The 21,806-nt window shown below is 53.4% G+C and overlaps 1 protein-coding gene across 1 annotated transcript; it reads left to right on the forward strand.

The window, feature by feature from the left end:
* The first annotated feature begins 234 nt into the window (after window positions 1-234).
* BMF (Bcl2 modifying factor) lies at window positions 235-21,752 on the forward strand. Its single transcript, XM_009209900.4, is given in 6 exon segments — window positions 235-600; window positions 987-1,025; window positions 1,028-1,114; window positions 3,267-3,563; window positions 5,032-5,192; window positions 17,756-21,752. Coding segments are annotated over 6 exon segments (810 nt in total). The 5' UTR covers window positions 235-476; the 3' UTR covers window positions 17,858-21,752.
* The last annotated feature ends 54 nt before the right edge of the window (window positions 21,753-21,806 follow it).

The raw sequence follows: 21,806 nt of genomic DNA on the forward strand, positions 1-21,806 counted from the left end.
TTTCTTCTGACCTGCTCGGCAGGCGGGAGGGAGTTTTCCCCTGAGGCTGGGATCCCATAGGGACCCGCACCCTGCACCCTGCACCCACTGGACGCATCAGCCTCATCAAAAAACTCCCCGCCTCCTTCCCCCCTCCCTTTCTGGACGCGCAGCAATTATTCTGCCCATTCCCGTGAAAAAGAAGACAAAAGTTACTTTGGCGCCCCCTCTCCGACACCTAATAGAGGATTCAGGGACTCTCTGGCGCTTCCAGAGCCTGTATTAGGGACAGAATCCGCGCCGGCGACGGCGCTCCAACTGCGCTTCTGGCGACGGTCGGAATTTTGCTCGGTCCCTTGCAGTGTTTCCAAGGGAAGGTTCGTACATTCGTGACCGTCCCTGGCAGCTGCCCAGCCCGGGACTTGGCGCTTCACTCGCCATTGGCCAGTCCTCGGCGTGACGCGAAGGGGGGCGGGGCCTCATCAGCTGTTTGCGGGATGCCCCAAGCGGGCGTATTTTGGAAACAATACCGCACCGTGCGGAGTGGCCTCCTCCCGCCCCGGCCCGCGCCCGCTAACGCCGCCGCCCCTGCCTGCGCCTCCCGCCTCCTGCCGCAGCCCGGTGAGCGCCCGGGTGGCGGCCGGGGTCCGGGCGGAGTTGGATCGCAGCTCCCTGGGGAAGTGGGGAGCGGAGTCGCGCTGCGCATGGGGGCCCGGGAAGGGTTTGGGCTGCGGGCGTCTGGGGTGACCATGAAGAACTGGGGCCCTGGGGTGAGAGAACGGGGTGCAGAACCCACAGCTGGGTGCGCTGCTCCAAGAGGGAACTTGGGGGTAGCATTTGGGACTCGAAGGAGTTGGGTTCAGGTAGGCAGGAGAACCTGGGGTGCACTGCTGAGCAGACCTGGGCGCCCGAGAACGGCCCAGCCTCTGGGTCTGACTTTGGGGTAGAACAGGAATTGTGGGGCATCCTGCCTCCCTGCGGAGTCTGAAAGCTTCTCTCCTTAACAGCTGGGCTTTTTCCCTCCTTCCCAATCGAGTCTGGGCGTCAAGCCCCCGAGTGCTCGTCACGCTGGACCCTGGCGCGGAGCCCTGGCATCACGACTCGGAGGCTGAGACTCTCTCCTGGAGTCACCCAGGTCTGGGTGTGTGTGTGTGTGTGTGTGTGTGTGTGCGCGCGCGCGCCTAGTCACTGTCGAGGCTCTGGGTTTCTGGCTACTGCCTTCTCCTAAGAGGAGGAGGAGGAGTCTAAGTTCAGCATCCCTCTTCCAGCCCTTAGGGGCTGGGATGGCTGCAGCGGGGCTTGAGTTCCTTTGCTAGGAATAAAGCATTCCCTGGCCCTGTTCTCAGTGCCCTCCTCCCACCACTCTGGACATCACCTCTTAAGCTCAGGAGAAAAGGGAGGAAAGGGTTTCTTCACCCTCTCTTAGTTTACCCTTGACCTTGCCCAGCACCCCTCCAGAGGCGCCCACCTACAAGCAAGCCACCTACAGTTTGTGGAGCCTGAGAGGGGTCCCCGGGGCTTGCAGAGCCACACCTTCTGGCTGCACCTCCCCCACTGTCCAGTCCAGGCAAGGGTTGAACTTTGGGGCTTTGCTGGGAGGGGGAGGGGAAGGTGATAGGCTTCAAAGGAAAAACCAAGACAATGACCCCTGCTTGTGATTGGCTTTGAGGGCCCCTTCTTAGGTCGGGATTGCCAGCCTGAGAAGAGGAGGCTGGAGAGCTGGAGGGGAGCCCCTGCCAGGTGACTGGCAGGACAGCACTTGGTCCTTTCATCAGGAAATTTTGTTTCCTGTTGTTAATAAGCTGGAGTGCACCCCCCCCCCCCCCCCCCCCCCCCCCACACACACACTTGGGAAACACTGTCCAAAGAACACCACGTGCCTGCTTGCCATCCTAGCAGGCATCTCTTCACTCTCCAGGGTAGAGGACAGAGACAGGACCATAGACAGCTCAGGGACAGGGATGGGATGGGACAAGGGAGGGCCCAAGCAAGCACCTCACAGAGAGCTTGCGTTTGGCAAAGGCAGGATTCTGAATTGAACTGAGATTGTTTTAGCTACTTCCCCAATCCATGGACCATTTGGCATATTCTTCAACGGCAAGAGACTGGGGGACAGAACCCCCGGGAATCTCCAATTGAGTCTGACAAGAATGAAATTCATCCCTTTATCCGTAGCTGTTCAGGTGGTGGCTGCTTCTGGCTGCTGCTGCAGAGGCCCTAAGGGGCTCCTGGCATGTGTAGGGAGCTGGGTTGGAAGCTTAAGATGCTGAGTAGCTCCAAGCTCAGACTTCCAAGAGCCATCAGGTGGAGCAAGAGGAACTTCTTTATCACCAAGAAACTCATATCAATAACCTGAGTAGTATAGGCAGTGAGTGAGGTCATAGGGAGAGGGCTGAATTTCACTTCCTTCTGTAAGACCAGTTGTACCAGTCTCAGGTTCAGAGCTGGCAGGAGCGGGAGGCTGTGGAAACAAGGATTTGAAATCGTGGAGACTAGTGAGGAGACTTAGTTGGGAGAGGCTGAACCTACCCTCCGGGCCAATCTTTGGTGGGCAGACAGCTCACCTCTGCTCAAAGAGAGCTGAGATGGCAGCTGCAATGACTAGCTTGGGTCTTTATCCCCTCTCCCAGGACACTCTTACCACACTGCAGAGCCTGTTTGTTGTGTTGTGCAAGCAAGGGGTGGAGATTAGAGTAGATGGGCAGCAGGGCGGGGCTTAGAGGTTTGGAGGGAACCTGGCTGCCCTAGGATTGCTGGCTTTTGTTTTTGCTGCTGAGCCTGGAGCTCAGCTCAGACTGAGATAAGAGTTTCCTTGGGACAATGACTGTGTGTGTGTGTGTCTGTATGCGTGCGTGTGTGTGGTGAGCACTGTATGTATAGCCCGTCACAGCACCCTTGACAGCAACTTAACAGAGGCTAGTCGTCTTTGTATTTTCCCAGGTACCCTGCATGCATATAGCTGCTGATTCTACTCCTGCTATCACTCACAACCCTCAGAGTCAAACTTTGTGCCCGGCCTAGGTCAGAAAACGTGATCAGGAAAAAGGGTGGTTCCAGGCGGGCCCAGGGAAGAGGTGTGGAGAGCCCCTGAACATGTAGGCAGCCCACACTTTGGGAGTGAGTGTCACCCTTGGCAGTGCTTTATTACCAGGGTTGTATGTCATCAGTATGTGGCCCGGCCACCTCAAATAAGAAGGGGGAGCACGGAAGAAAGAAGGGGAGGGGAGTCCTTCCAGGTGTGGCCCTGGTGGGGCAGCAGCCCACATGACTGCATTGCCCCCTCACAGAAGAGATGGAGCCATCTCGGTGTGTGGAGGAGCTGGAGGATGATGTGTTCCAGCCGGAGGACGGGGAGCCGGGGGCCCAACCCGGGAGCTCGCTCTCTGCCGATCTGTTTGCCCAGAGCCTACTTGACTGCCCCCTCAGCCGACTTCAGCTCTTCCCTCTCACCCACTGCTGTGGCCCTGGCCTTCGACCCACCAGCCAGGAAGACAAGGCCACCCAGACCCTCGGCCCAGCCTCCCCCAGCCAAGGTGTCATGCTGCCTTGTGGGGTAACTGAGGAACCCCAGCGACTCTTTTACGGTGAGTGCTCTCAGCCTCAAGACTCCTCCCACAGATACTGGGGGAAAAGAGGGGCTTTCCCTCCCCAAACCTGCCCTTTGCTGTTTCCTTCCCCAGAGTGATCGGCGGCGCTGTTGATTCCTTGACTTCCACCTGCTGCCTCTCGGCTTGTTATTCCTCCTCACCTGTGCCTCAGGCCCCCCAGAGGGCAAATTGTCCCCTCCTGGAGGGATCCTTGTGTCCATGGTATCTCCTTTTACATCCTGTGCCCCTTGAGTGGCCAGGTCTTTAGTGTCCTAGCAGTGACTTGCCTACTATGAAGTGGCTCCTCTTGCCCTGGAGAAGGCTGGGGGATCTGTGACCGGCTGTTGACAATGAAGGGGGAAAACCCAGCCGGTTCTGGGAGGGAGGGTTCCCAAAGGCAGAAGGTGGCCCCCAGTTGTCACTTGGGACTTTCTGTGCGTGAAAGGGAAACTGGAGAAAGAGGTTGGGCCGGCCTGGGCCCAATGCCAGCAGAGGGGATGCTTCCAAGGCTAAGACAAGACCCCTTCATTTGTGGGCTTAAATAGTTTGTTTTGTGAGAAATATGCCCTCCTCTGGCAAAAGGGCAGATTAGACGGTCTATTTTCTTCTATGAGCACTGCAGCTTATGGAGGGAGGGTAAAGGCTAGGAGGCTGGCTTACTGTGTCTGACGAGCAGATTGAGGAGACACTGCAGTCAATCCCAGAGGAAACTGCCCCTTAGGGCAGTTCTAGCAAAGCGCTTCTGGCGGGCGTCTGAGAAGCTGGATGAGGCGGGCAGGCGGGGAAGAGGGAAAGGAGCGAGGAGGCCGGCGGACTGGCGCCCCTAGCGGTGGCTCTAACGCGTGCACTCGGTGAGTGTGGAGCGCTGGTCTAGAGGTCTTGCCTGGGGCTGTCTCCAGAGAGGAACTTGGCAGCTCCGTGCGTCTCAGGAGTTTTCCCTGCCTCGTTTTTGTGCTGCTGCCCAGGAGCTTCGGGAGACTAGCCTTTCTCTGCTTCACTAGAAAAGTGGAGACACTTCTTTGATTTTTTCTTTCTCTGCCCCTTCCTTTGCTCAACCCAGAAACTGGAGAGCTACCTCCAGTGCTTTTCCAGAGAAGAGCTTCAACCTGCTACTACGTGAATAACCAACTGTGGTTAAGGGTGGCTTGATAAATAAGGACGGAAGGGGTCATGTTCGCCTGCACACATTACCACCTGCCCTTTGTCATGGCACTGTCAGTGAATGGAGAAGCGAAGGGGAGGCTGAGGCCACTCTCTCTGTTCCCACTTCTGTTCTGCAACTTCTGTGCACTTGGGCAGCAGGCTGTCCAAGCCTGGCAGAGTGCCCTGATAGAGGCAGGCCGGTTCCTATCCTTTCTCATATGAGGATTGACCCTCAGCCTCCGGTCTTGGCCAGGTCAGGCAGGCGTGGGGAGGCCGGAGCAGTTGTGGAGAATGCTGAGATGTGGGTCCTCTATCTTTGCAGGCAATGCTGGCTACCGGCTTCCTCTCCCTGCCAGTTTCCCGGCAGTCTTGCCCATCGGGGAGCAGCCCCCCGAAGGGCAGTGGCAACATCGAGCAGAGGTACAGATTGCCCGAAAGCTTCAGTGCATTGCAGACCAGTTCCACCGGCTCCATGTGCAGCAAGTAGGCACGGGGGTGTAGGGGAGGAGGGTTGAGTCTGCTGGGGCTTGGGGGCCAGGGCCTGCCTGTCTCCTCTTGTCAGCAACTCTGTCTCTGCCAGACCTCAAAGATATGGTCCCAGAGTTTTGGTTCTTGCGGTTGCCATGGGCAGGATGGGCCCAACTGGATGAGCATCTTGCCCTCATCTCTGAGCTCCACATTGGTAAACTGCCCGCTCTCAACTCATGTTCCATAAGAGCTCTCTGGGGAGAGGCTGCAGTCCCTCCCTGGGAATGGGATGGCTTTCTGCAGCCCTGCTTGACAGCCTGTCTCTTCTTATGGCTGTGGCCCGGGGGTTGCCCCTCACAGACCTAACAGGAAGATTTTCAGGGTGCTGCAGTGAAACCGGGCAGTTGGGGGGTGCCTGGCTAAGGTACAGTGGGAAACGGGTAACCAGGCCAAGGGATGGGGCCTGAGTGGGGGAAAGTGGTGGAACCGGTTGAAACCTGACACTTTCCAGCTGGGGAGGCCGCTCCTCACTGTCTCTGTCTGGGAACCAGGGTCTGGGACTCCAGAGTGTACCTCGGAGAGGCTCCCCAGACCGGCGGCCAGCCGGGCGCTCAGCCGGCAGCCTGGCACCAGCCCCGCCAGGGCGGAGCATCGCGTGTCAGCCGAGCATGTGGCAGAGTCCATCAACAAAGGCGGCGGCTGGCAGGCTCGTGCTGGAGGAGCCCTCTGTGCCATGGACTGGAGGCTGCCCTCCCTGCTCCAGCAGCCGCTGTCTGGGCTGGGCCCCAGGCACTTAACCCTTCCTCTTCAGGCTGGCTTTCTGGATGGCTGCCAAGGCTGGGAGAGGAGCCTGAGGCTGCATCCGTGCTGGTACAGCCACAGCTGAAGCACAGGCATGCCACCTGGAAGCGAACACATTCTGTACTTCTGGGACTGTGTCCCCAGCCCAGCTGGCTCTGTATGTGCGTATGTGTGTCTGACTGTCAGGAAATCAAGGGAATACATAGCTTGACCATGACTGGGCAGACTCTGAGGTGAGATGGGTAGCTGCAGGTGGCCGGAGGAGAGCTATTGGTAATAGTAGGTTGACTTAAGTGTCAAACCATTGCCAGTGCCAGGGGAAGAGGAATTGACCTTGGGTTTCCTAAGAACAGGCCATTGCAGGTTAGATATGGTTAGTGTCCTCTGCCAAGGAGTTCTGAGGACAGTTTGGGGCTAGGCCTGGGCCTGGTAAGTCCTCCCAGTCCCTTAGTTATCAGGAAGGGAGGGTGGCCCTATGCTTAGATAATAGACTTACGCTCCAGTTCTTATTCTCTCCTTTGATTATTTGGTGGAAACTTGGCTTAGAGTTTCCCCTTCAGTCCATGTGTGGACTCGCTCTGATTCTTATTTTCAGTTTCTTGGCCTCCTTCCTGCCCATTCACTCCACCCTGGTTGTACAGGCCTATGGCTGAGCCCAGCTCACAGCTTCCAGTTCTGGTACTGGAAAGGATGGGAGGACACAGTGGCTGTGGCTCTCCTAGACTCATCTAGAGGGCTACATGGAAGGCAGCTTGCTTCATTTGCAAAAATCTGATCTCTCTCACCAGTTATTCCCCAGAATATTCCCCCATCCACTGGTGAGCCTCTATAGGCTTGGGAACAGGCTGGGAGCCCTCCCTGGCACAGGACTAGGATACAGTCCTGGGGACCCTCCTAACTTGGTCCTGAACAGGAGGAGGAGGAGGCCCTTCTCCGAAGGTCTGGCCTTGCTTTTTTTTTTTTTTTTTTTGAGGCAGAGTTTGACTCTTTCGCCCAGGCTGGAGTAAAGTGGCATGATTTCGGCTCACTGCAACCTCCACCCCCCTGGTTCAAGCGATTCTCCTGCCTCAGCCTCCCGAGTAGCTGGGATGATAGGCGCCCACCACCACACACAGCTAATTTTTGTACTTTTAGTGAAGATGGGATTTCGCCATGTCAGCCAGGCTGGTCTGGAACTCCTGACCTCAGATGATCCACCTGTCTTGGCCTCTCGAAGTGCTGGGACTACAGGCATGAGCCACTGTGCCCAGCCTTGCCTTGCTTTTTGCTGGTCGGCATCACTTCTCCCAGTTCAGAGCTGCCTCTTTGAGGGCACAGGTTAGTTTTAGACAAGGTGCTGTGCTTTTAGCCACAGCCATCCAAGCTGGGGAGAAGGAGAACTGGAGGAGAGCTTCATGAGAGTCTCCTCTGCCTCACACTTCACTCCACACTGGCTCCCAAGTTCCCTATACCCCTACCCTCCTGCCAGCTACCTACTTCTTCTTACTCCACACTGGCTCCCATGTTCCTATAGCCCTACCCTCCTGCCAGCTACCTACTTCTTACTTACTACTTACTTCTTACTTCCATACCCCTACCTTCCTGCCAGCTACCTACTTCTTTCTTCTTACTTACTTACCTACTCTTCTTACTTATACCCCTACCCTTCTTGCCAGCTACCTACTTCTTCATCTTACTTACTTCTTACTTGCTACCTACTTCTTTACTTACTTGGGTAAAGCTACAATTCATTGCAAGGGTAGGAGGCTGGCCAGTGAGCCCTTTCTAGCTCAAAGAGCTGATTTTCCCAAATTTTCCAGTACAAAGAGCCAGGCTTTTTGTCTTCTCCTTGAGCTGTTCTCCCCAGAGTCTTCTTGCTTTTAACCCCCTCCTCCCCACTGACCCTGCTTATAGACCTTCACCAGGAACTCATCCTGCAGGAAGGGCTAGGGCTGGGGGAGGGGGCTTCAGACAGGTGGAACACTGGTACTCCTGGAACGTTTCAGTGGCTGGTTTTAAGAAGTGAGTCATTTTCCAAACTTGATTCTTATATAAACTACAGTCTAAGATTTCATATCTAGAAAGTACTGTTGTTACTCCTCCATTCTTATCCTTTATCTTCTTTCCCTATTCCCTTCTCTCACTTTTGCGGGCAGAGAAACTGAGGCAGTGGGAAGGAGGTTGTTTAGGATTTAGTTTCTAGGCTTTGGGTTCAGAGTCACAAAGTCCAAGTTTGAATACCAGCTTTGCCACCTACTAGTTTTCGGGAAGTCACTTGACTTCACTGAGCCTATTTCCTCTTCTATGAATTAGTGCTAATACCACAGAATTTTACTGTGATAATTGAGAAAATACCTATGAGAGTTCGGGACACCTAATAGATGTTCTTTAATGCCTGTTTCCTTCTTTGTGTTTATGATCCTGATCACCCCCCATGTTTGTTCTTGTTGGTTCACAATTCATTTCCCACTCCACCTGGCGGGGGACTCCCTGAGTAGAGCTGCTTCCCCTGAACTTCCCTCCACCTGCCTGGTCCAGAGGAATTAGTGTCCAGACTGATCATTTGTGGACCTTGGCCTTATCGATTTCTCTTCAGGGAATGACAGTCGTTCCCCATCATTGCGGGCTGGATTGAGAGAGCCAAGGGAGGCAACCCAATAGGCAGATGGGGCTTGAGGAGGCCTGACCATCACCTTTCCCTACATCTGGGATAGTGTCCTGGGGCCAGACAGTGGTCACTGGTCCATAGCTCTGTGGAAAGTGTGAACTCCCCCTTTTTGTCCCTGGTTACAGACCTGAGTTATTTGGGTTTTTTTGCATCAGAACAGTCTTCTCCCTTGGAGGTATGGAGCAGAGGGAGGGGGCGTGGTGATGCGATAAAATGGAATTATGGCCAATTGAGTGTATCAGCCTGGCTCCAGATGCAACAGGTTCCAAGTTTCCCTCGGTGTCATTTCACGCAAGCCATCTGCGCTTTCCGCACATTTCCCGAGAGCCTTGCTAGGTGGAAGACTAGCCTGGTTACCCAAGTTATCAGTTCAGGGTGGCTCTTCCAGACCCACAGGCAAAACACTGGAGGCAGAAGGTCAGAGTCAGCAGGGTGCTCCGCCTCAGCTCTGTGTCTCCAAAGCAGCAAGAGAGTTGGAGGCAGAGTGAGTGGAGGTGAAAGCCTTTCCCAACCTCACCGCACATCCCACCTTCCTTTGGCCCGGGCAGGAGTGAAGGTTCCCCTGTTTGCTCTTCTGTAAGCTGACACACTGTGGCAGGGACCCCCGATGGTCTGCTGATAATGACTTATCTTGAGGGTGGTGCTGTGTTGCTTCTGTGTCCAGCTTCTGTGCGAAAGAGCGTGGTACAGATGTACTTCCTCCCTGAGCCCCTGGGCTGCCCTGGTCAGAAGGTCTGAACCCCAGCTTTCCTGTCCTTGTGCCATGGCCTCCTTCAGCATGAGCCTAAGGAGGGACAGGAAGTGGTATCCCCTCCCCTTGGGAGAGTCTCTTCTGTCCCAGTGGCCCATCATGACATTTGTGGGGGTATTTCTGGGCAATGTTAAGAAGCCAAGAATCCTCAAAAACAGTAGTTACTGTAGACAGTCGAATGAGTAAAGCTACAGGAGGGTTGGAATTCTTCATGTTGGAAATGGCTTTTTCACTTGGATCAGGAGTGGCTCCATTCAGAAAAGCCGGGTTTGGAAATTCCCTGAATAGTAATTAGACTTTTTGGCAAATGAAATCTGAGAAAACTTTCAGCCACTCGGTTGAAACCATCTTTAGCTGTAATGTCACAAAAATGATCCTAGACTTGTAGGCAGATCTGTGTTCAAATCCCAGCTGTGCCCCTTATAAGTTGTGTGTCCGTGGGCAAATCATTTAATCTCTCCAAGCCTTGATTTCTAATACTTACCTTGCAGAGTTGATGTGAAAGGCCTTTAGGAGTTGTGATACAAATAACTTGTTAAGTCAGGGACACTTGAGTACTTTTAGAAATATGTTAAAAGATGACTTTAGGATTTTGTTTGTACCTGACTTTGTAATTTGGAGAGCTCTTTTGGAAGTTGTACCCAAGTTGGTGTTTGCATGGTTTATTAACTAGCAGCTTCTCTGCCTAGCAGACTGGATTCTTTGTTCAGGGAGCCCCTGACTGCTTCCTGACACTGGGATTCTCTCGTTATTAGTGGTTTTCTGGAACTCAAGCTGGCTAACTAGGTTGCTCAGGGTCTAGATGGGACAGCCCCAGGCAGGGGCCCCAGAGGTTTGCTATAGAGTGAGAAGGGTCCCTAGGAAGCCAGCCTCTGTCCCAGGAGTGGGAGGCCCACCTAGGACGGTGTCAGGGGAAGAATGAGGCTGGGGGAGGGCCTGCGGAGAGCCAGAGTGCGTGAGAGCCAGCGCCAGGGCTGGGGGCCCTGTGTTTGCTCTGTGGCTGGCTCTGTTTATATCGCTCGCTATATTTAGCTTCTGAGTCATCAGCGTGGCAGACTGGAGGCTGAGTTCCCCACACACTCTGCACCTGACTGCTCTCTCTTCCAGGAGAAGGGCTCGTAGTTCCGGAGCGTTCATCCCCTCCCCACCAAGGCAGGCCATGGGATGGAAACTGGCTTTTTTTTTTTTTTTTGGAAAGTGGGTGATGGGAGGAGGGGAGTAAGGGAGACACAAAGAAAGAAGGTTAAAGAAAAATATCTGGTCTGCCTTTTGATCCGTATCTGGCAGCCAAGAGGTCCTGTTCCATGACCAGAGCACAATCAGTCCGTGTGTGAAGGAGAGGGTTCCAGCCTTCCTCCTTGCCTGGTTTGCCTTGACCTGGTCCTGGACAGGACATGAACAGTCAGCTGAAAAGACCCCAAGTTGAGAGTCAGAACCTGGGGTTATTTTGCATAGCATAATACACACAACAGGCTTGTCCCCCCCAACCCCCTCCCTCTCCCTTCTTTAACCAGGGCACACACCGTCATGCCCTCCTGAGCTCTGCAGAAGTTGCCCAGTAGTTTGATGGAGCTGTTCTCAGCTGGAGGGAAACTAAGGGTCTCGGTAGTTCCTCCCTCCAGGCTGTGGAGGTGCAAAACAAGGGTCTGGGGACATGGGTGGTACAGCACAGCTCTGTCCCCCACCCGTACCCCTCAACCCCCAGTGGCTGGAGCCAGTGTCTGCCAGTTGTGTTAGAGGAAGCCTTGCCATCTTCCACTGAGAGCTGGCTGGCTTCAGACTGCTCTTGTCCTTAGAGCATCTATGGGCGCGGCCATGGTGGCTTCACCGTCCTGTTAACACTGCTGGCTGGGCTGAAGAAGCTCTTGGCAAGGAGCCTTTTTTTCCTTTTCCATTTTGCCACATTGCTTGCTCCTCGGGCCTCTGGGTCAGAAGCAGTCTGAGGCAGTGGGCCCACTGGTCCCAAGGGTTGCCCTCTGGGTTTCAGAATCCTTGGCTTAGCCTGGCAGCCTAGAATCCTGAGCCCCATGGCCTGTGGCTGCGGTGGCCAGTCTCAAAGCAGAAGTCAGGGATCTCCAAGGGGCTTCATGAGTCCGCTGGGAAGACGGTGCTCCCCAGGCAGGCCCTGTTGCACAGCATGTTGAGAGAAGTGCTCTGCAAAGCCAGTGGGTCCCAGGTTTTCCTTGTGCTCCCCAGGGAAGAAGGAGCCTGCTCATTGCTGCCCCCAGGCCCAGTGCTTCGTGTATATTTTTCTCATGTCATCACCACAGCAACCTTGTACTTTTAGATGCCATTGTCCCTGTGTTGTAGGAAACTGAGGCTCAGAGAAGTGAGGTAACATGCTTAAGTCACACTATAGTTTGCTGAGCTAGGCGCCATACAGATTTGATGGATTCTGGAACCATGGTCCAACCGCCCTATACCTGCTACCCAGCAATCACATTCCAGAAAACAACGGTACAAGGGAGCACACATTTGCTGCCTCAACCCGCTCTGCCTCATGTGATACTTAGCTCTGTGTTCTTGCTCTTCTCCCCATTATATTGTAAAACAATTGAGAACCAAGTTTATATTTTAGTCATCTTTGAATCCACATAACTCTTAGCTCAGTTGGGTGCTTGGTAGCTCAGTTAGGTGCTTGGTAGCTCAGTTGGGTGCTTGGTAGTTCAGTTAGGTGCTTGGTAGCTCAGTTGGGTGCTTGGTAGCTCAGTTGGTGCTTGGTAGCTCAGTTAGGTGCTTGGTAGCTCAGTTGGTGCTTGGTAGCTCAGTTAGGTGCTTGGTGGCTCAGTTGGTGCTTGGTAGCTCAGTTAGGTGCTTGGTGGCTCAGTTAGGTGCTTGGTGGCTCAGCTGGGTGCTTGGTAGCTCAGCTCGGTGCTTGGTAGCTCAGTTCGGTGCTTGGTAGCTCAGCTGGAGTGCTGTGGCACCAGCTGGGTGCTTGGGCAGCTCAGCTTCGGTGCCCGAAGTAGCTCAATTGGAGGTGCTTGGCCCAGCTCAGTTAGGTGCTTGGTAGCTCAGTTAGGTGCTTAGTAGCTCAGTTAGGTGCTTGAAGTAGCTCAATTGGAGTGCTTGGTAGCTCTCCGGTTAAGGTGCCAATTAAAATATTGCTGATTTCAACAGAAAACATCTTCCTAGCTTCTTTCAAGTGGAATTTTCCAAAAGTCTCTCTTATCTCAATGTTCCTGTTCTCAACTGCAAGGATCTTTCCTTCAGCCCTGGCCTGAGTAGGTTTCGAGAATGACAGGGAAAAGGGAAGAGGGAGGAAAACTTCGCATCGTAGACTGTGTACCTTCCCCTTGAGTATAGACAATTCTGCATTTTGAAGAGATGGAGTGTGCTTTCAGATCATGGTCTGAAGCTGTAATTTCAGACCAGTTTTAGCTTTATTTCTGTTTGATCTTCAGTTAGCTCTGCCTCTGAAAGGTTTATTTTTTTCTGGTCTACAGCATCCTTACTAAATAGTTAATGATCTGGAAACAATGTCTTTAAATATACTAGGGGAGCAGATCAGTGGTGATTTGCTTTGAAAAGGTAATACAATTTTCATAATGCGAATAAACACTGCAAAATTTTAGTGAAGGAACATAGCTTTGGAGTCAGAAGTCTGAGCCTCAAATAACACCCCTCCCAACTAACTTGGGATGACTTTTCTGAGCCATTGTTTCCGTGGCTCTAGAATGGGTTGATAATACCTGCTCTTCCTATTGTGAGGATCACATGAGAAGAAAGGAAAGTGCTCTGTTCTATATCTCAGATATTATAAGTTGCTCTCTGTTTGGTAAATTTGCATTTTGTGAGTTAGGTTCTTTTAGAGCTGCACACGGCTTTGCTTTGCTTCTTCCTCTGATGCTTTGGGGTGACTTAGCTCTAGCTGGAGCATCTGGAACACTGGTGACACACAAAGCCCCCAGAGGGTGTGAATTGGATCTGAAAGGGGGAGAGGCAGAGGGAGATTCTTATCCAGGGAGCGTAGGGAACATGCTTTGTGCTTAGGGCAGAGGCTGTGTGGGATGAAACAGAGTTTGATTTATGTAGTCCAACCTTGTCAGACACCACAGCCAGCTCTTTAGAGGGAAAAAAAAAAAGGAGGCCTTTTACTAGTTGGGCCTCTCCCCAGGTGAGAGGCTGATACTATCACAGAAAGTACATCTTTAGACCTGGCCAGACATCAGTTGTTGCTGGCCTCAGACAAGTGGGTTATCTTTCAGGGCTGACTCCTCTGTAGTCGGTCCAGCGTGCCCTTGTTGAGTGCCTACTGTATGCCTTCCATGTTCCCCATTATACAGGATGAGCAGCTGTGCATTCAGGCATAGGGTGTTGCACAGTAGGGATGGAAACATTTGTCAGCTGACTGCCTTCATCCCCTGACCATGGCAAGAAAATGAGACTGGGCCAAAGAAGGCGCACGGGGCTCTGACGCCTGGCTGCGCTCTCTTCACTGAAGAGAACACTGTGATCTACCATGTTAGGACGCCTGCCCTGGGGGCGTTGGCCTCTGTTCATTCCCTCCATGCCTTGGCCCTGGCTTCTAAATCATGTGAGTCTGAGGGCTCTAGGGTGAGCTTCTGCTCCCCTGTATCCCAGCCCCCACCCTTGGGTCACCCCGACTGTGTATTCTGGGAACCTCCATTCTGTGAGGGGTGCCCTAGCTGAGTCTAGGAGAGCAGGCCTGGTTCTGCGGGTCTGCCCTCGTTGATCTCAGATTGTGCACCGGGTGCTGTGCCAGGTGCCTGAGGGGCAGAGGCCAAGTGCACTCATTCCTGGTTCCCCTTCCTTGTCCCCTTCTCCTCCATACCCTCCTGTGGAAGGACCCACCTTCCACAGAAAACCCACCTTCTCTGGTGTTTTGGTGTCTTTGTGTTCTTAGTCCTGTTCGGTGAAGGCCGACTTCCTTCCTCCTCACCGTCTCTCCCACTGGCCTCCCTTCAAGCCCTTTTGCTTTCCTTTCTAGTCAGGCCCTTTTGTTAAACTTTTAGGAAAGATTTTATTTATTGTTGTATTTTGTAATCAGGGCATTCTTTGATTCTCTTGGTTTCCTCGTGGAAAAGGGTCTTGTGAGGGCTGCCCTGAGGCAGGAGAAGGCCAGAGGGAGCCTGTGTGGTATCTGCTTATAGTCAAGAGAGGGCTCCTGGGCCCATGGGTGGTTCCCAGGCCCTACACCCGGCTGACAGAATTCACTTGTTGGAGCTCTGAGTTATAATCCTGAAGGTAGTTGTGGATGACAAACTCCTTAGGGTTGGAGAGCACCTCTGTGGTTTCCAAAAGGCTGTGGCCTGGCTGCCACAGAACCACCTGGGCAGGATTGACCTTTGGCTTGGCCAATGGATAAGATATTACTTTGGTGGGAAGAGATTGAAAGGCACTGGAGAGAACACCAACACGTGAAGTGTTTTCTTCTAGGCTGTTGGATCATGAGTGACTTTATTTCCTCCTCTGTAATGTCTTGTATTTTCCAATATTTCTACAATTAACATGTATTGCTTGTATGATTAAAATACACAATAAATGATTTCTGATCTCCAAAATGTCACCCAGGGAGCTTGTTCAGTACACAGATTCCTGGGACCCTTCCATGAAATTCTGACCCGGTGGGTCTGGGAGAGGCCTGGAGACTGTACTTATAACAGCACCTCAGCTGGCTTAGTGACACAGTTGGGTTTATAAACCGTTGATCTAGTACAATACCTGCATTTTCCTTATAAGCCAAGAGGGAACTCATGAGCAGGTTGATGGGAGATCCACCCCTAAAGCCAGGTCCTCTGATTCTTTGTCCCTGGGGATCCATACACCATAGAGCCTTCCTTGCCAATTCATGAGCCCTAAGGACTGTCACACACAGAGGCAGGGAAACTAGATGCTTCCCAAGGGCTGGCCATGTACCCTGCTTCCTGTGCCTAGGCCTGCCTGGGTCCCCCTGCAGGACCTCAGTCTTCCTGTCTGAAAGCACTCTCTGGCCCACAGCTGCTTCTCAGTCCCCCAGCACTCCCAGATGATGGAGTCTGTGCCTCATCTTCAGAGATCTCAAGTTGCCCGGGCAGTAGATTGCCTCCATTAGTGGAATTTGGGAGAAACTGAAACATACAGAGATGGGAATCGCCCCAGCCCCAAATCATAGAATTCTCACCTGCTTTCCTTGGCCATTGAGCTGTTTTGAGATGATTTAGTGAAGGGGAGGCTACAGGGTCTGCTTTGTATAAAGAAAGGTAGTGGCACTCTGAGCACAGTGATAATGGGAAGGGACATCGCTCTAGAGCCAGATGGCCTAGGTGCAGTCCAGTCCCTGCCACTTAAACTAGCTGTGTGGTAGCTATGTAATGGGCATGATAATGTGCCTCAAAATCACCTGGGGAATCTTCCGATGCGGGGTCTGCGTTTCCAGGCCGCTCTCTGATGATGTCGAGGCTGCTAGTCCATGGACCACCCTTTGAGAAGCAAGGATGCAGAACACACAGAACAGAGCCTGGCTCCTCCCCACCCCCCGCTGCCGCCCTACCCCACGTTACTATGATGGTGATGATTGTTCTTGCCACCAGTCTTCTCAGACAAGCACCTGAGGAGCTCTGGAATTCCAGCAGACTGGCCTCTCCAGGGCTGAGTCTGCTCCTGGATTCTCCTCTTGTTCGGCCACATGACCTCTGCACCTGTCTCGGGCAGCAGCTGGGGAGGGGAGGAGACGGGGTCTTTGGCCCAGCTGCCGCAGGCCCGAGGCTTCGGGTTTGCAGCTGAGTCCATTTTCACGCTGTTTTACTCTAACCAGATTTTGTTAAGCCGGGTGTGTTTCCTCTTTTTACTCATCTTTGTTTACAAAACACGAGGAAGCCATCCATCTCCCCACCCGCTGTCTGCCAGGCCTCTTCTGTGGCACGCCCGATTTCCCTTCCCCTCCAAGCAGGAGCTGTGCCTCCAGTTTGCTGGCTTGTTTTCCAGGCTCTTCCACGGGGGAAGGAGGAATGCCGTTGCCATGGACCGGGCATTCTGTGTTCACCTGGGTTGTCAGGCCCGAGGCCAGCTGCCTGGATGCCTCTCTTTTGTGGCCTAGGGCAGCGTGAAGGGGAAGCCGGCAACCTGCATGGTGGCCCTGGGAGAGGTCAGGGAGGCCGGGGCTGGACGGAACCTGGAAGCTCCGGGAGTCCAGGCAACCTGGGTCCCCTTTCCAGCTGTGCCACTGGCTTCTTCTCTCCTCTACCCATCTGACCGGAGTAGTTGCCTGGTGGGGGCTGGTGCTGTGGTTGAAGACAGTTTAAGAGAGGGCTCCAGCTCCCCCAGACACCTCATGTAAACTTGCTTGCTGACGGGGCCACTGAAGTAATCCAAGTCCAGCCCGTGCTGGCTCCTTTCTGCACACTAGGTTTTTATTCCCCTGTCCACTGAGAACCCTGTGGAGAGGCCCCCGCCCAGTCCTCCTGCCCTGGCAGACAAAGAGAGAACAAAGACCGCCTCTTCCAGCACCCCTCAGTTTCTCCTCCCCCCCCCCCGCCCCCCGCCCCGCCCGGGCCTCTCCTGGGAAATGGTACCTGCGTGGGCAGGGCACCAGCCCCAATCTGGTGAGCCACTGACCCCTGAACTTTGCCCCTAGCTTCCCAGCCTGACAGTAGGACCTGGGATAACCTCCAGAGCATAGTATATATTCTTTGTTTTTGTTTTGTTTTCAAGTATGTTCTTGCTTAACGTTTCATTGGCTCCAGTCAGTAGGAGAGCGCTCCAAGAGGGATTATTTATGGCTTACTGTCAACAGCATCTATAAAAAGGGCAGCACCGAGCTGGAGATGCTGGAGAGGGAGAGCGGGCGGGCGCACAAGAGTGTGTGTGTGTGTGTGTGAGAGTCTGTGTGTGTGCGTGTTTGCACTGGATGAAATCAGATTTTTGCTGCCTCAGCAGTGTGGTTTAAATTGAAGATTAACCCTTTGACCTTCACAGTGTCAAATCACTTGCAGATGGAGGCCCCCCCTTCCCCCTTGCTCTCTATGTTACTTTGGAGTCGGGGGAGAGAGGGGGGCACTTCTTCTCTTTCTGAAGCCAGTTTGTTGTTCATGCAGCTGAGGTTTGAGGGGCTCGGGAGCCAATCTGATTAAAAGCAGCACTTGGCTAAACTCTGGAAAATCCTGCAAGCAGGGGAAAAAGCTTAATCCTCTTGTGCATAGTGCATATAGAGCCTAGTCTTTTCTTTTTAATGTTAAAACTGCAATTGTTTTTGGAGAACTCTACTATCTCCTCCACAGGGCAGTGTCTCTTTCGCCTCCCCCTCTCCCTGCTGTGAGCTGTACTGATAGGATTAAAGTGCCAGCCGTGAGACTTGGAGATCTGAACTTTTATTGGAAATGAGAGGGAGCCGTCTAAGGTTGTGTGTGGGAGTTATGTTGGTCTTTTTTTTTCTCCCTTCAGCACCAGCAGAACCGAAATCGCGTGTGGTGGCAGATCCTCCTCTTCCTGCACAACCTTGCTTTGAATGGAGAAGAGAACAGGAACGGGGCGGACCCTAGGTGAGGCTGGGCTGCCCTCTTCACATGGGGCACCAGGAACACCGTCAGGAAGGACATCGGGCAGGACTGACACTGTGTCTTGTGAAGTTGTTTTTTTTGTGGTTATTTTGCGTTTGAATTTTTTTACATTTCTCCCTGTGTGTACATACAACATACTGAAGTGGGACCTTCTTTCTCTGTCAGGCCCCTGACCTGGAATGGGGCCGTTGTCAAACCCTGTTGAAGGGGAGGCTGATGTGTCTGTGATGGTGAGAATTCCCAAGGCCTCTGACAAGTAGATTCTTTGACTGAGGAATCTACCGGTTGTCGAAGATGATCCGTTAGTGATGTTCTCTGGGAAGTGGACTGTGGTTTTTCCAGAGGAACTCAGTTAAGAAATCGAGTGGATTAGACTCCCAGTTCCACCACACTTTTGAGCCTTCCACTGTGGATGGGGTCCATGATCCTGATGGGCACATTGCCTTAACCCAGCAGGGCCTCGGCCAGGGGCTTTCCACTTGAGGATAGCAGCTTCACTAGGCTGGCCGGCCAGCTGCCCATCTGTCTGGTTGTCACTTGCCCCAGCCAGTACCTGCTCCAAGGGCTCAAGGATTCCTGGCCAGCTCCTGTCAGACCTCAGGGAGGGTTGGGTTTCTCTAAGGACCCCTCACACATGTCACAAAATAAACCAGACTTCTGGCTAGGCCTCAAAACTGACTTGGTCCCCCTTGGAGGCCCCAGGATTGGTCCTGAGGTACAGAGCCCCTGCCACCACTGGCGGCCTGGGACCAGCTGGGTGTCAGCCACGGATGAGCTGAATAGCCAGTCAGCGTGCTGCTGCCGGCAGCCTGTGCCTTCGTTGGCTCTTCTTTCAAAAGACCCCACCGACAGACCGCATTCCACCCCCAGCATCAGCACCGAGGGACATCAGGGGGCAGGTTTGCAGTGGGGCTGGAAAATGTGGTGGCCGCTCCACCGTAAGAATCAGCCTTAGAGGACCCCAGACCCTTTGGTTTCCTTGGAAACAACATACCTCTTCCCCCTCATCCCCAATCATTTTTCACACCTGGGGGATACAGAAGAAGCCAGGACAGTGGCTTTGCCAGCTGAGAAGTGACTTTTAGAGTCACAGATAATGATTAGAGTGGGGAACCGTCAAAGCTGGGTACACACTTCCTGTCTTCCTCCAGCTTCCAGCTAGGCCGGAAGGGCCTGCTCTGGAAGCAGCAGGATCACAGCTGCCTCTACATGTCTTCCCTTCTCTCCCTGCTGCGGCACTTATGGAGAGGATCTAAAGCAGCCAGTGTGGCAGCTCCAATAGCAGGCGCAGGGAATCTGTTAACCAGACGCTGGAAACTAAATTATAACTTTTGCATCTGTGAGAAAAGACAACATTGGTGCTAACAGTGAAGTAAGGCCCAAAGAAAAGACGGCTTCCCTGGACAAAGAAGACCTCAGGGCTACCCAAGAACATAGGAAGAGTCCAGAGCAGACTCTCAAATCTGAGCAAGCCCAAGCTCTTCCAGTTCTGAAGAGAGGAGGTCTTCAGTACTATTGAAGGAGACGTTGATCTTCTGGATGTACAGTTGTGCAGGTTGTTCACTGCACAAGGGCACCTGCAGAGAGAGCTAATGGAGGCTGGAATTCAGCTTGTGTTCTGCTCACTAAGCTGTGTGCCCTGGTGTGGGGCTACTTCTCCCAAGAAGAAGGGGTGCCTTTCCTGATTTGCACAAAGGTGCCATATGGGCTCACAGCACCCTGGAGGAGAAGGGCCTCAAACTGTGCGTGTAAGCCTTTGTTTTGTTCTGCGCAGATATTCTGGAGATATTATTACCTCTTCTTGGTCAGAATTCTATTCTCAGGGTGTGTACCATGATTTGTCTGCTAAGAAGACGGGTTCCTGCTATGCAGAGAAGGAGCCGGGGACCAGCGTGAGGACTGGCTCGGGGACACACTGGCCATTGTGGAATTCGGCCTTCCCTGTGGGTCTCCATACCATTTTATGATGTGTATGGGACATATTGTTCTCCCCTGCCTGGATCAAGGTGGTGACAGGCAGGCTGCTGCCGTATGCTTCAGTGGCACACACCAAAAAACCGGGGTTATTTACAGCAGCCACTGTTCACCCCTCTTGGCAGACTCTCCACCCGAGCTCAGTGAGAGAGAAAACGATTTAGATCTTGGTGCTAAGGCAAGGCCATCAGCTTCAGAGACCTTGCTGGGCCCAGGCTGGGTGCCCCGTGGCCTGAGAACTGAGCCCCGACTTTGACAAACCCACCTCAACATCAAGCCTGGGGCAGGTGGAAGGTGGTCTGACTGCACTGTCTCCATATTATGCAAAGCCAGGGCAAAATTTACACCCCTCACTTTTCCCTCTCCCTTCTTCCCCACCAAAAAAAAAAAAAAACAACCCAGGAGGTAGCTGGCAGAGTAGCTGTCAGGAAGGAGAAAGGTTCTTTCTGGCTGGTTGTTTTTAATTGGCTTAGTGATCTAGACTGGCCCCTTCCTCCTCTGCCTGTTGAGTTGGCCTAAACATTCCTCAAGTCTAGCCTCAGGAGACCTGCCCCTCCCCCCCACCTCCACCCCCTCAGACTCCATCCTCCACCCCCAGGAGCCTGGCTGTCTCTAGCGAGGGGTGGAGAATCAGATTTAGAGGGAGGGAGAGTCTGACCTGGATCCTGACCTGTAACCAGCTGAAGACGGTGGAGGCTTTGTGGCTTGCTGAGGGTGGGGGTTGGGAGAGGGCCTGGAAAGCTCCCTCCTCGTGGAAGAAAAGCCTGGGAGGCAGGGAAGCCTGATATTCGGGGTCAAAACAGTCCTACCAATTCACGGCCCCAAAGCAGGGGTTTCTAGAAGCTGGTGGACAGATCTGGTGAGGGAACTCCCCAGGCCAGACGTCGGACTCCTGCAGTGAGGGTGGAGGACTCAGCCTGGCCTCTGCCTGGCCTGTTTCAAAGGCTGGGCCACTGGAGCGCTGGTCCCTGGCAGCCTCCTCTTGCTCAGTCCGAGGTGGAAAAAGATCACCTCCCAGTGGCCTCCCTCAGCCCCTGGGAGCAGGTCTGTGTTCAAAGCTATGTGGCAGGCTTGTTTCAAGGGCCAGAGGGGCCCAGCTGCCCCATCTCTGCCCCTGGCAGCCCAGCCCCAATGGCCGCAGGTGGCTCCTGCCTGGGGGTTGTTCGGGACAGTTCTGCCAGGGCCTCCCAGGAAGAGTGCTGTGGAGCCACTGTGACTGTCCTGGACAGCAGGGAGCACCGCAGTGAGTGCTTCTCTGTGAGGGACTTGATGGGGAGGTGGGGTAGGGAGAAGGGAAGTGGAAGAAGCCGGAAGACTGGTCACCATGGCTCTACAGGCCTTCTGCAAATCAGTGCTGGCCTGGCCTGGAGACAGCTCTCTGTGTGAAGGTGAGGACTTGGAAGCAGGCCATCCTGGCCAGACACCCTAGCAGGAAGGGACTCACCTGTCACCCTTAGGCAACCTGAGGGCAGGTGGGGACTTTGAGTCTTGAGGGAATAATGGAGAAAGCTGAGCTCACAGCTGCCCAGCCAACCTCCCAGCTGAAGGTGCTCAGAGCCCTGTGCTGGCTCCCAGGCCTGCGCTGCCCCTCTCTCTGTGCAGGTGGCCAGTACCCCTCCCTGCTCTGGGAGCATTGCTAGCCTTCTACCCTATCCCTGGATCCACGGGGGCTGTCAGGGGGAGACCCAGTGAGAATGTAGCATTTTGTTCATCCCCAGGGTAGCTGCCCTGGGGTCTGGGCACTCTGCCTCTGGGAGAGAGGAAGAAGAAAGGGGCCCCATTTTTAAAAAAACTGTACAGAGCCTTTGGCTTTATGTGTTTATGTTCTTCACATGCATATGTTGTGTATGTGTGTATATCTTCCCCCATCCATTGGTACAATTTTTAATAAAATCATTTAAAGCAAATCTGGTCTTTTATTTTTCAAGGTATAAAAATGCAAGAAGATCAGTTAGGAAATT

Source organism: Papio anubis, chromosome 7 (genome assembly GCF_008728515.1).
Source record: "Papio anubis isolate 15944 chromosome 7, Panubis1.0, whole genome shotgun sequence".
In the NCBI taxonomy this organism is placed as follows: Eukaryota; Metazoa; Chordata; class Mammalia; order Primates; family Cercopithecidae; genus Papio; species Papio anubis.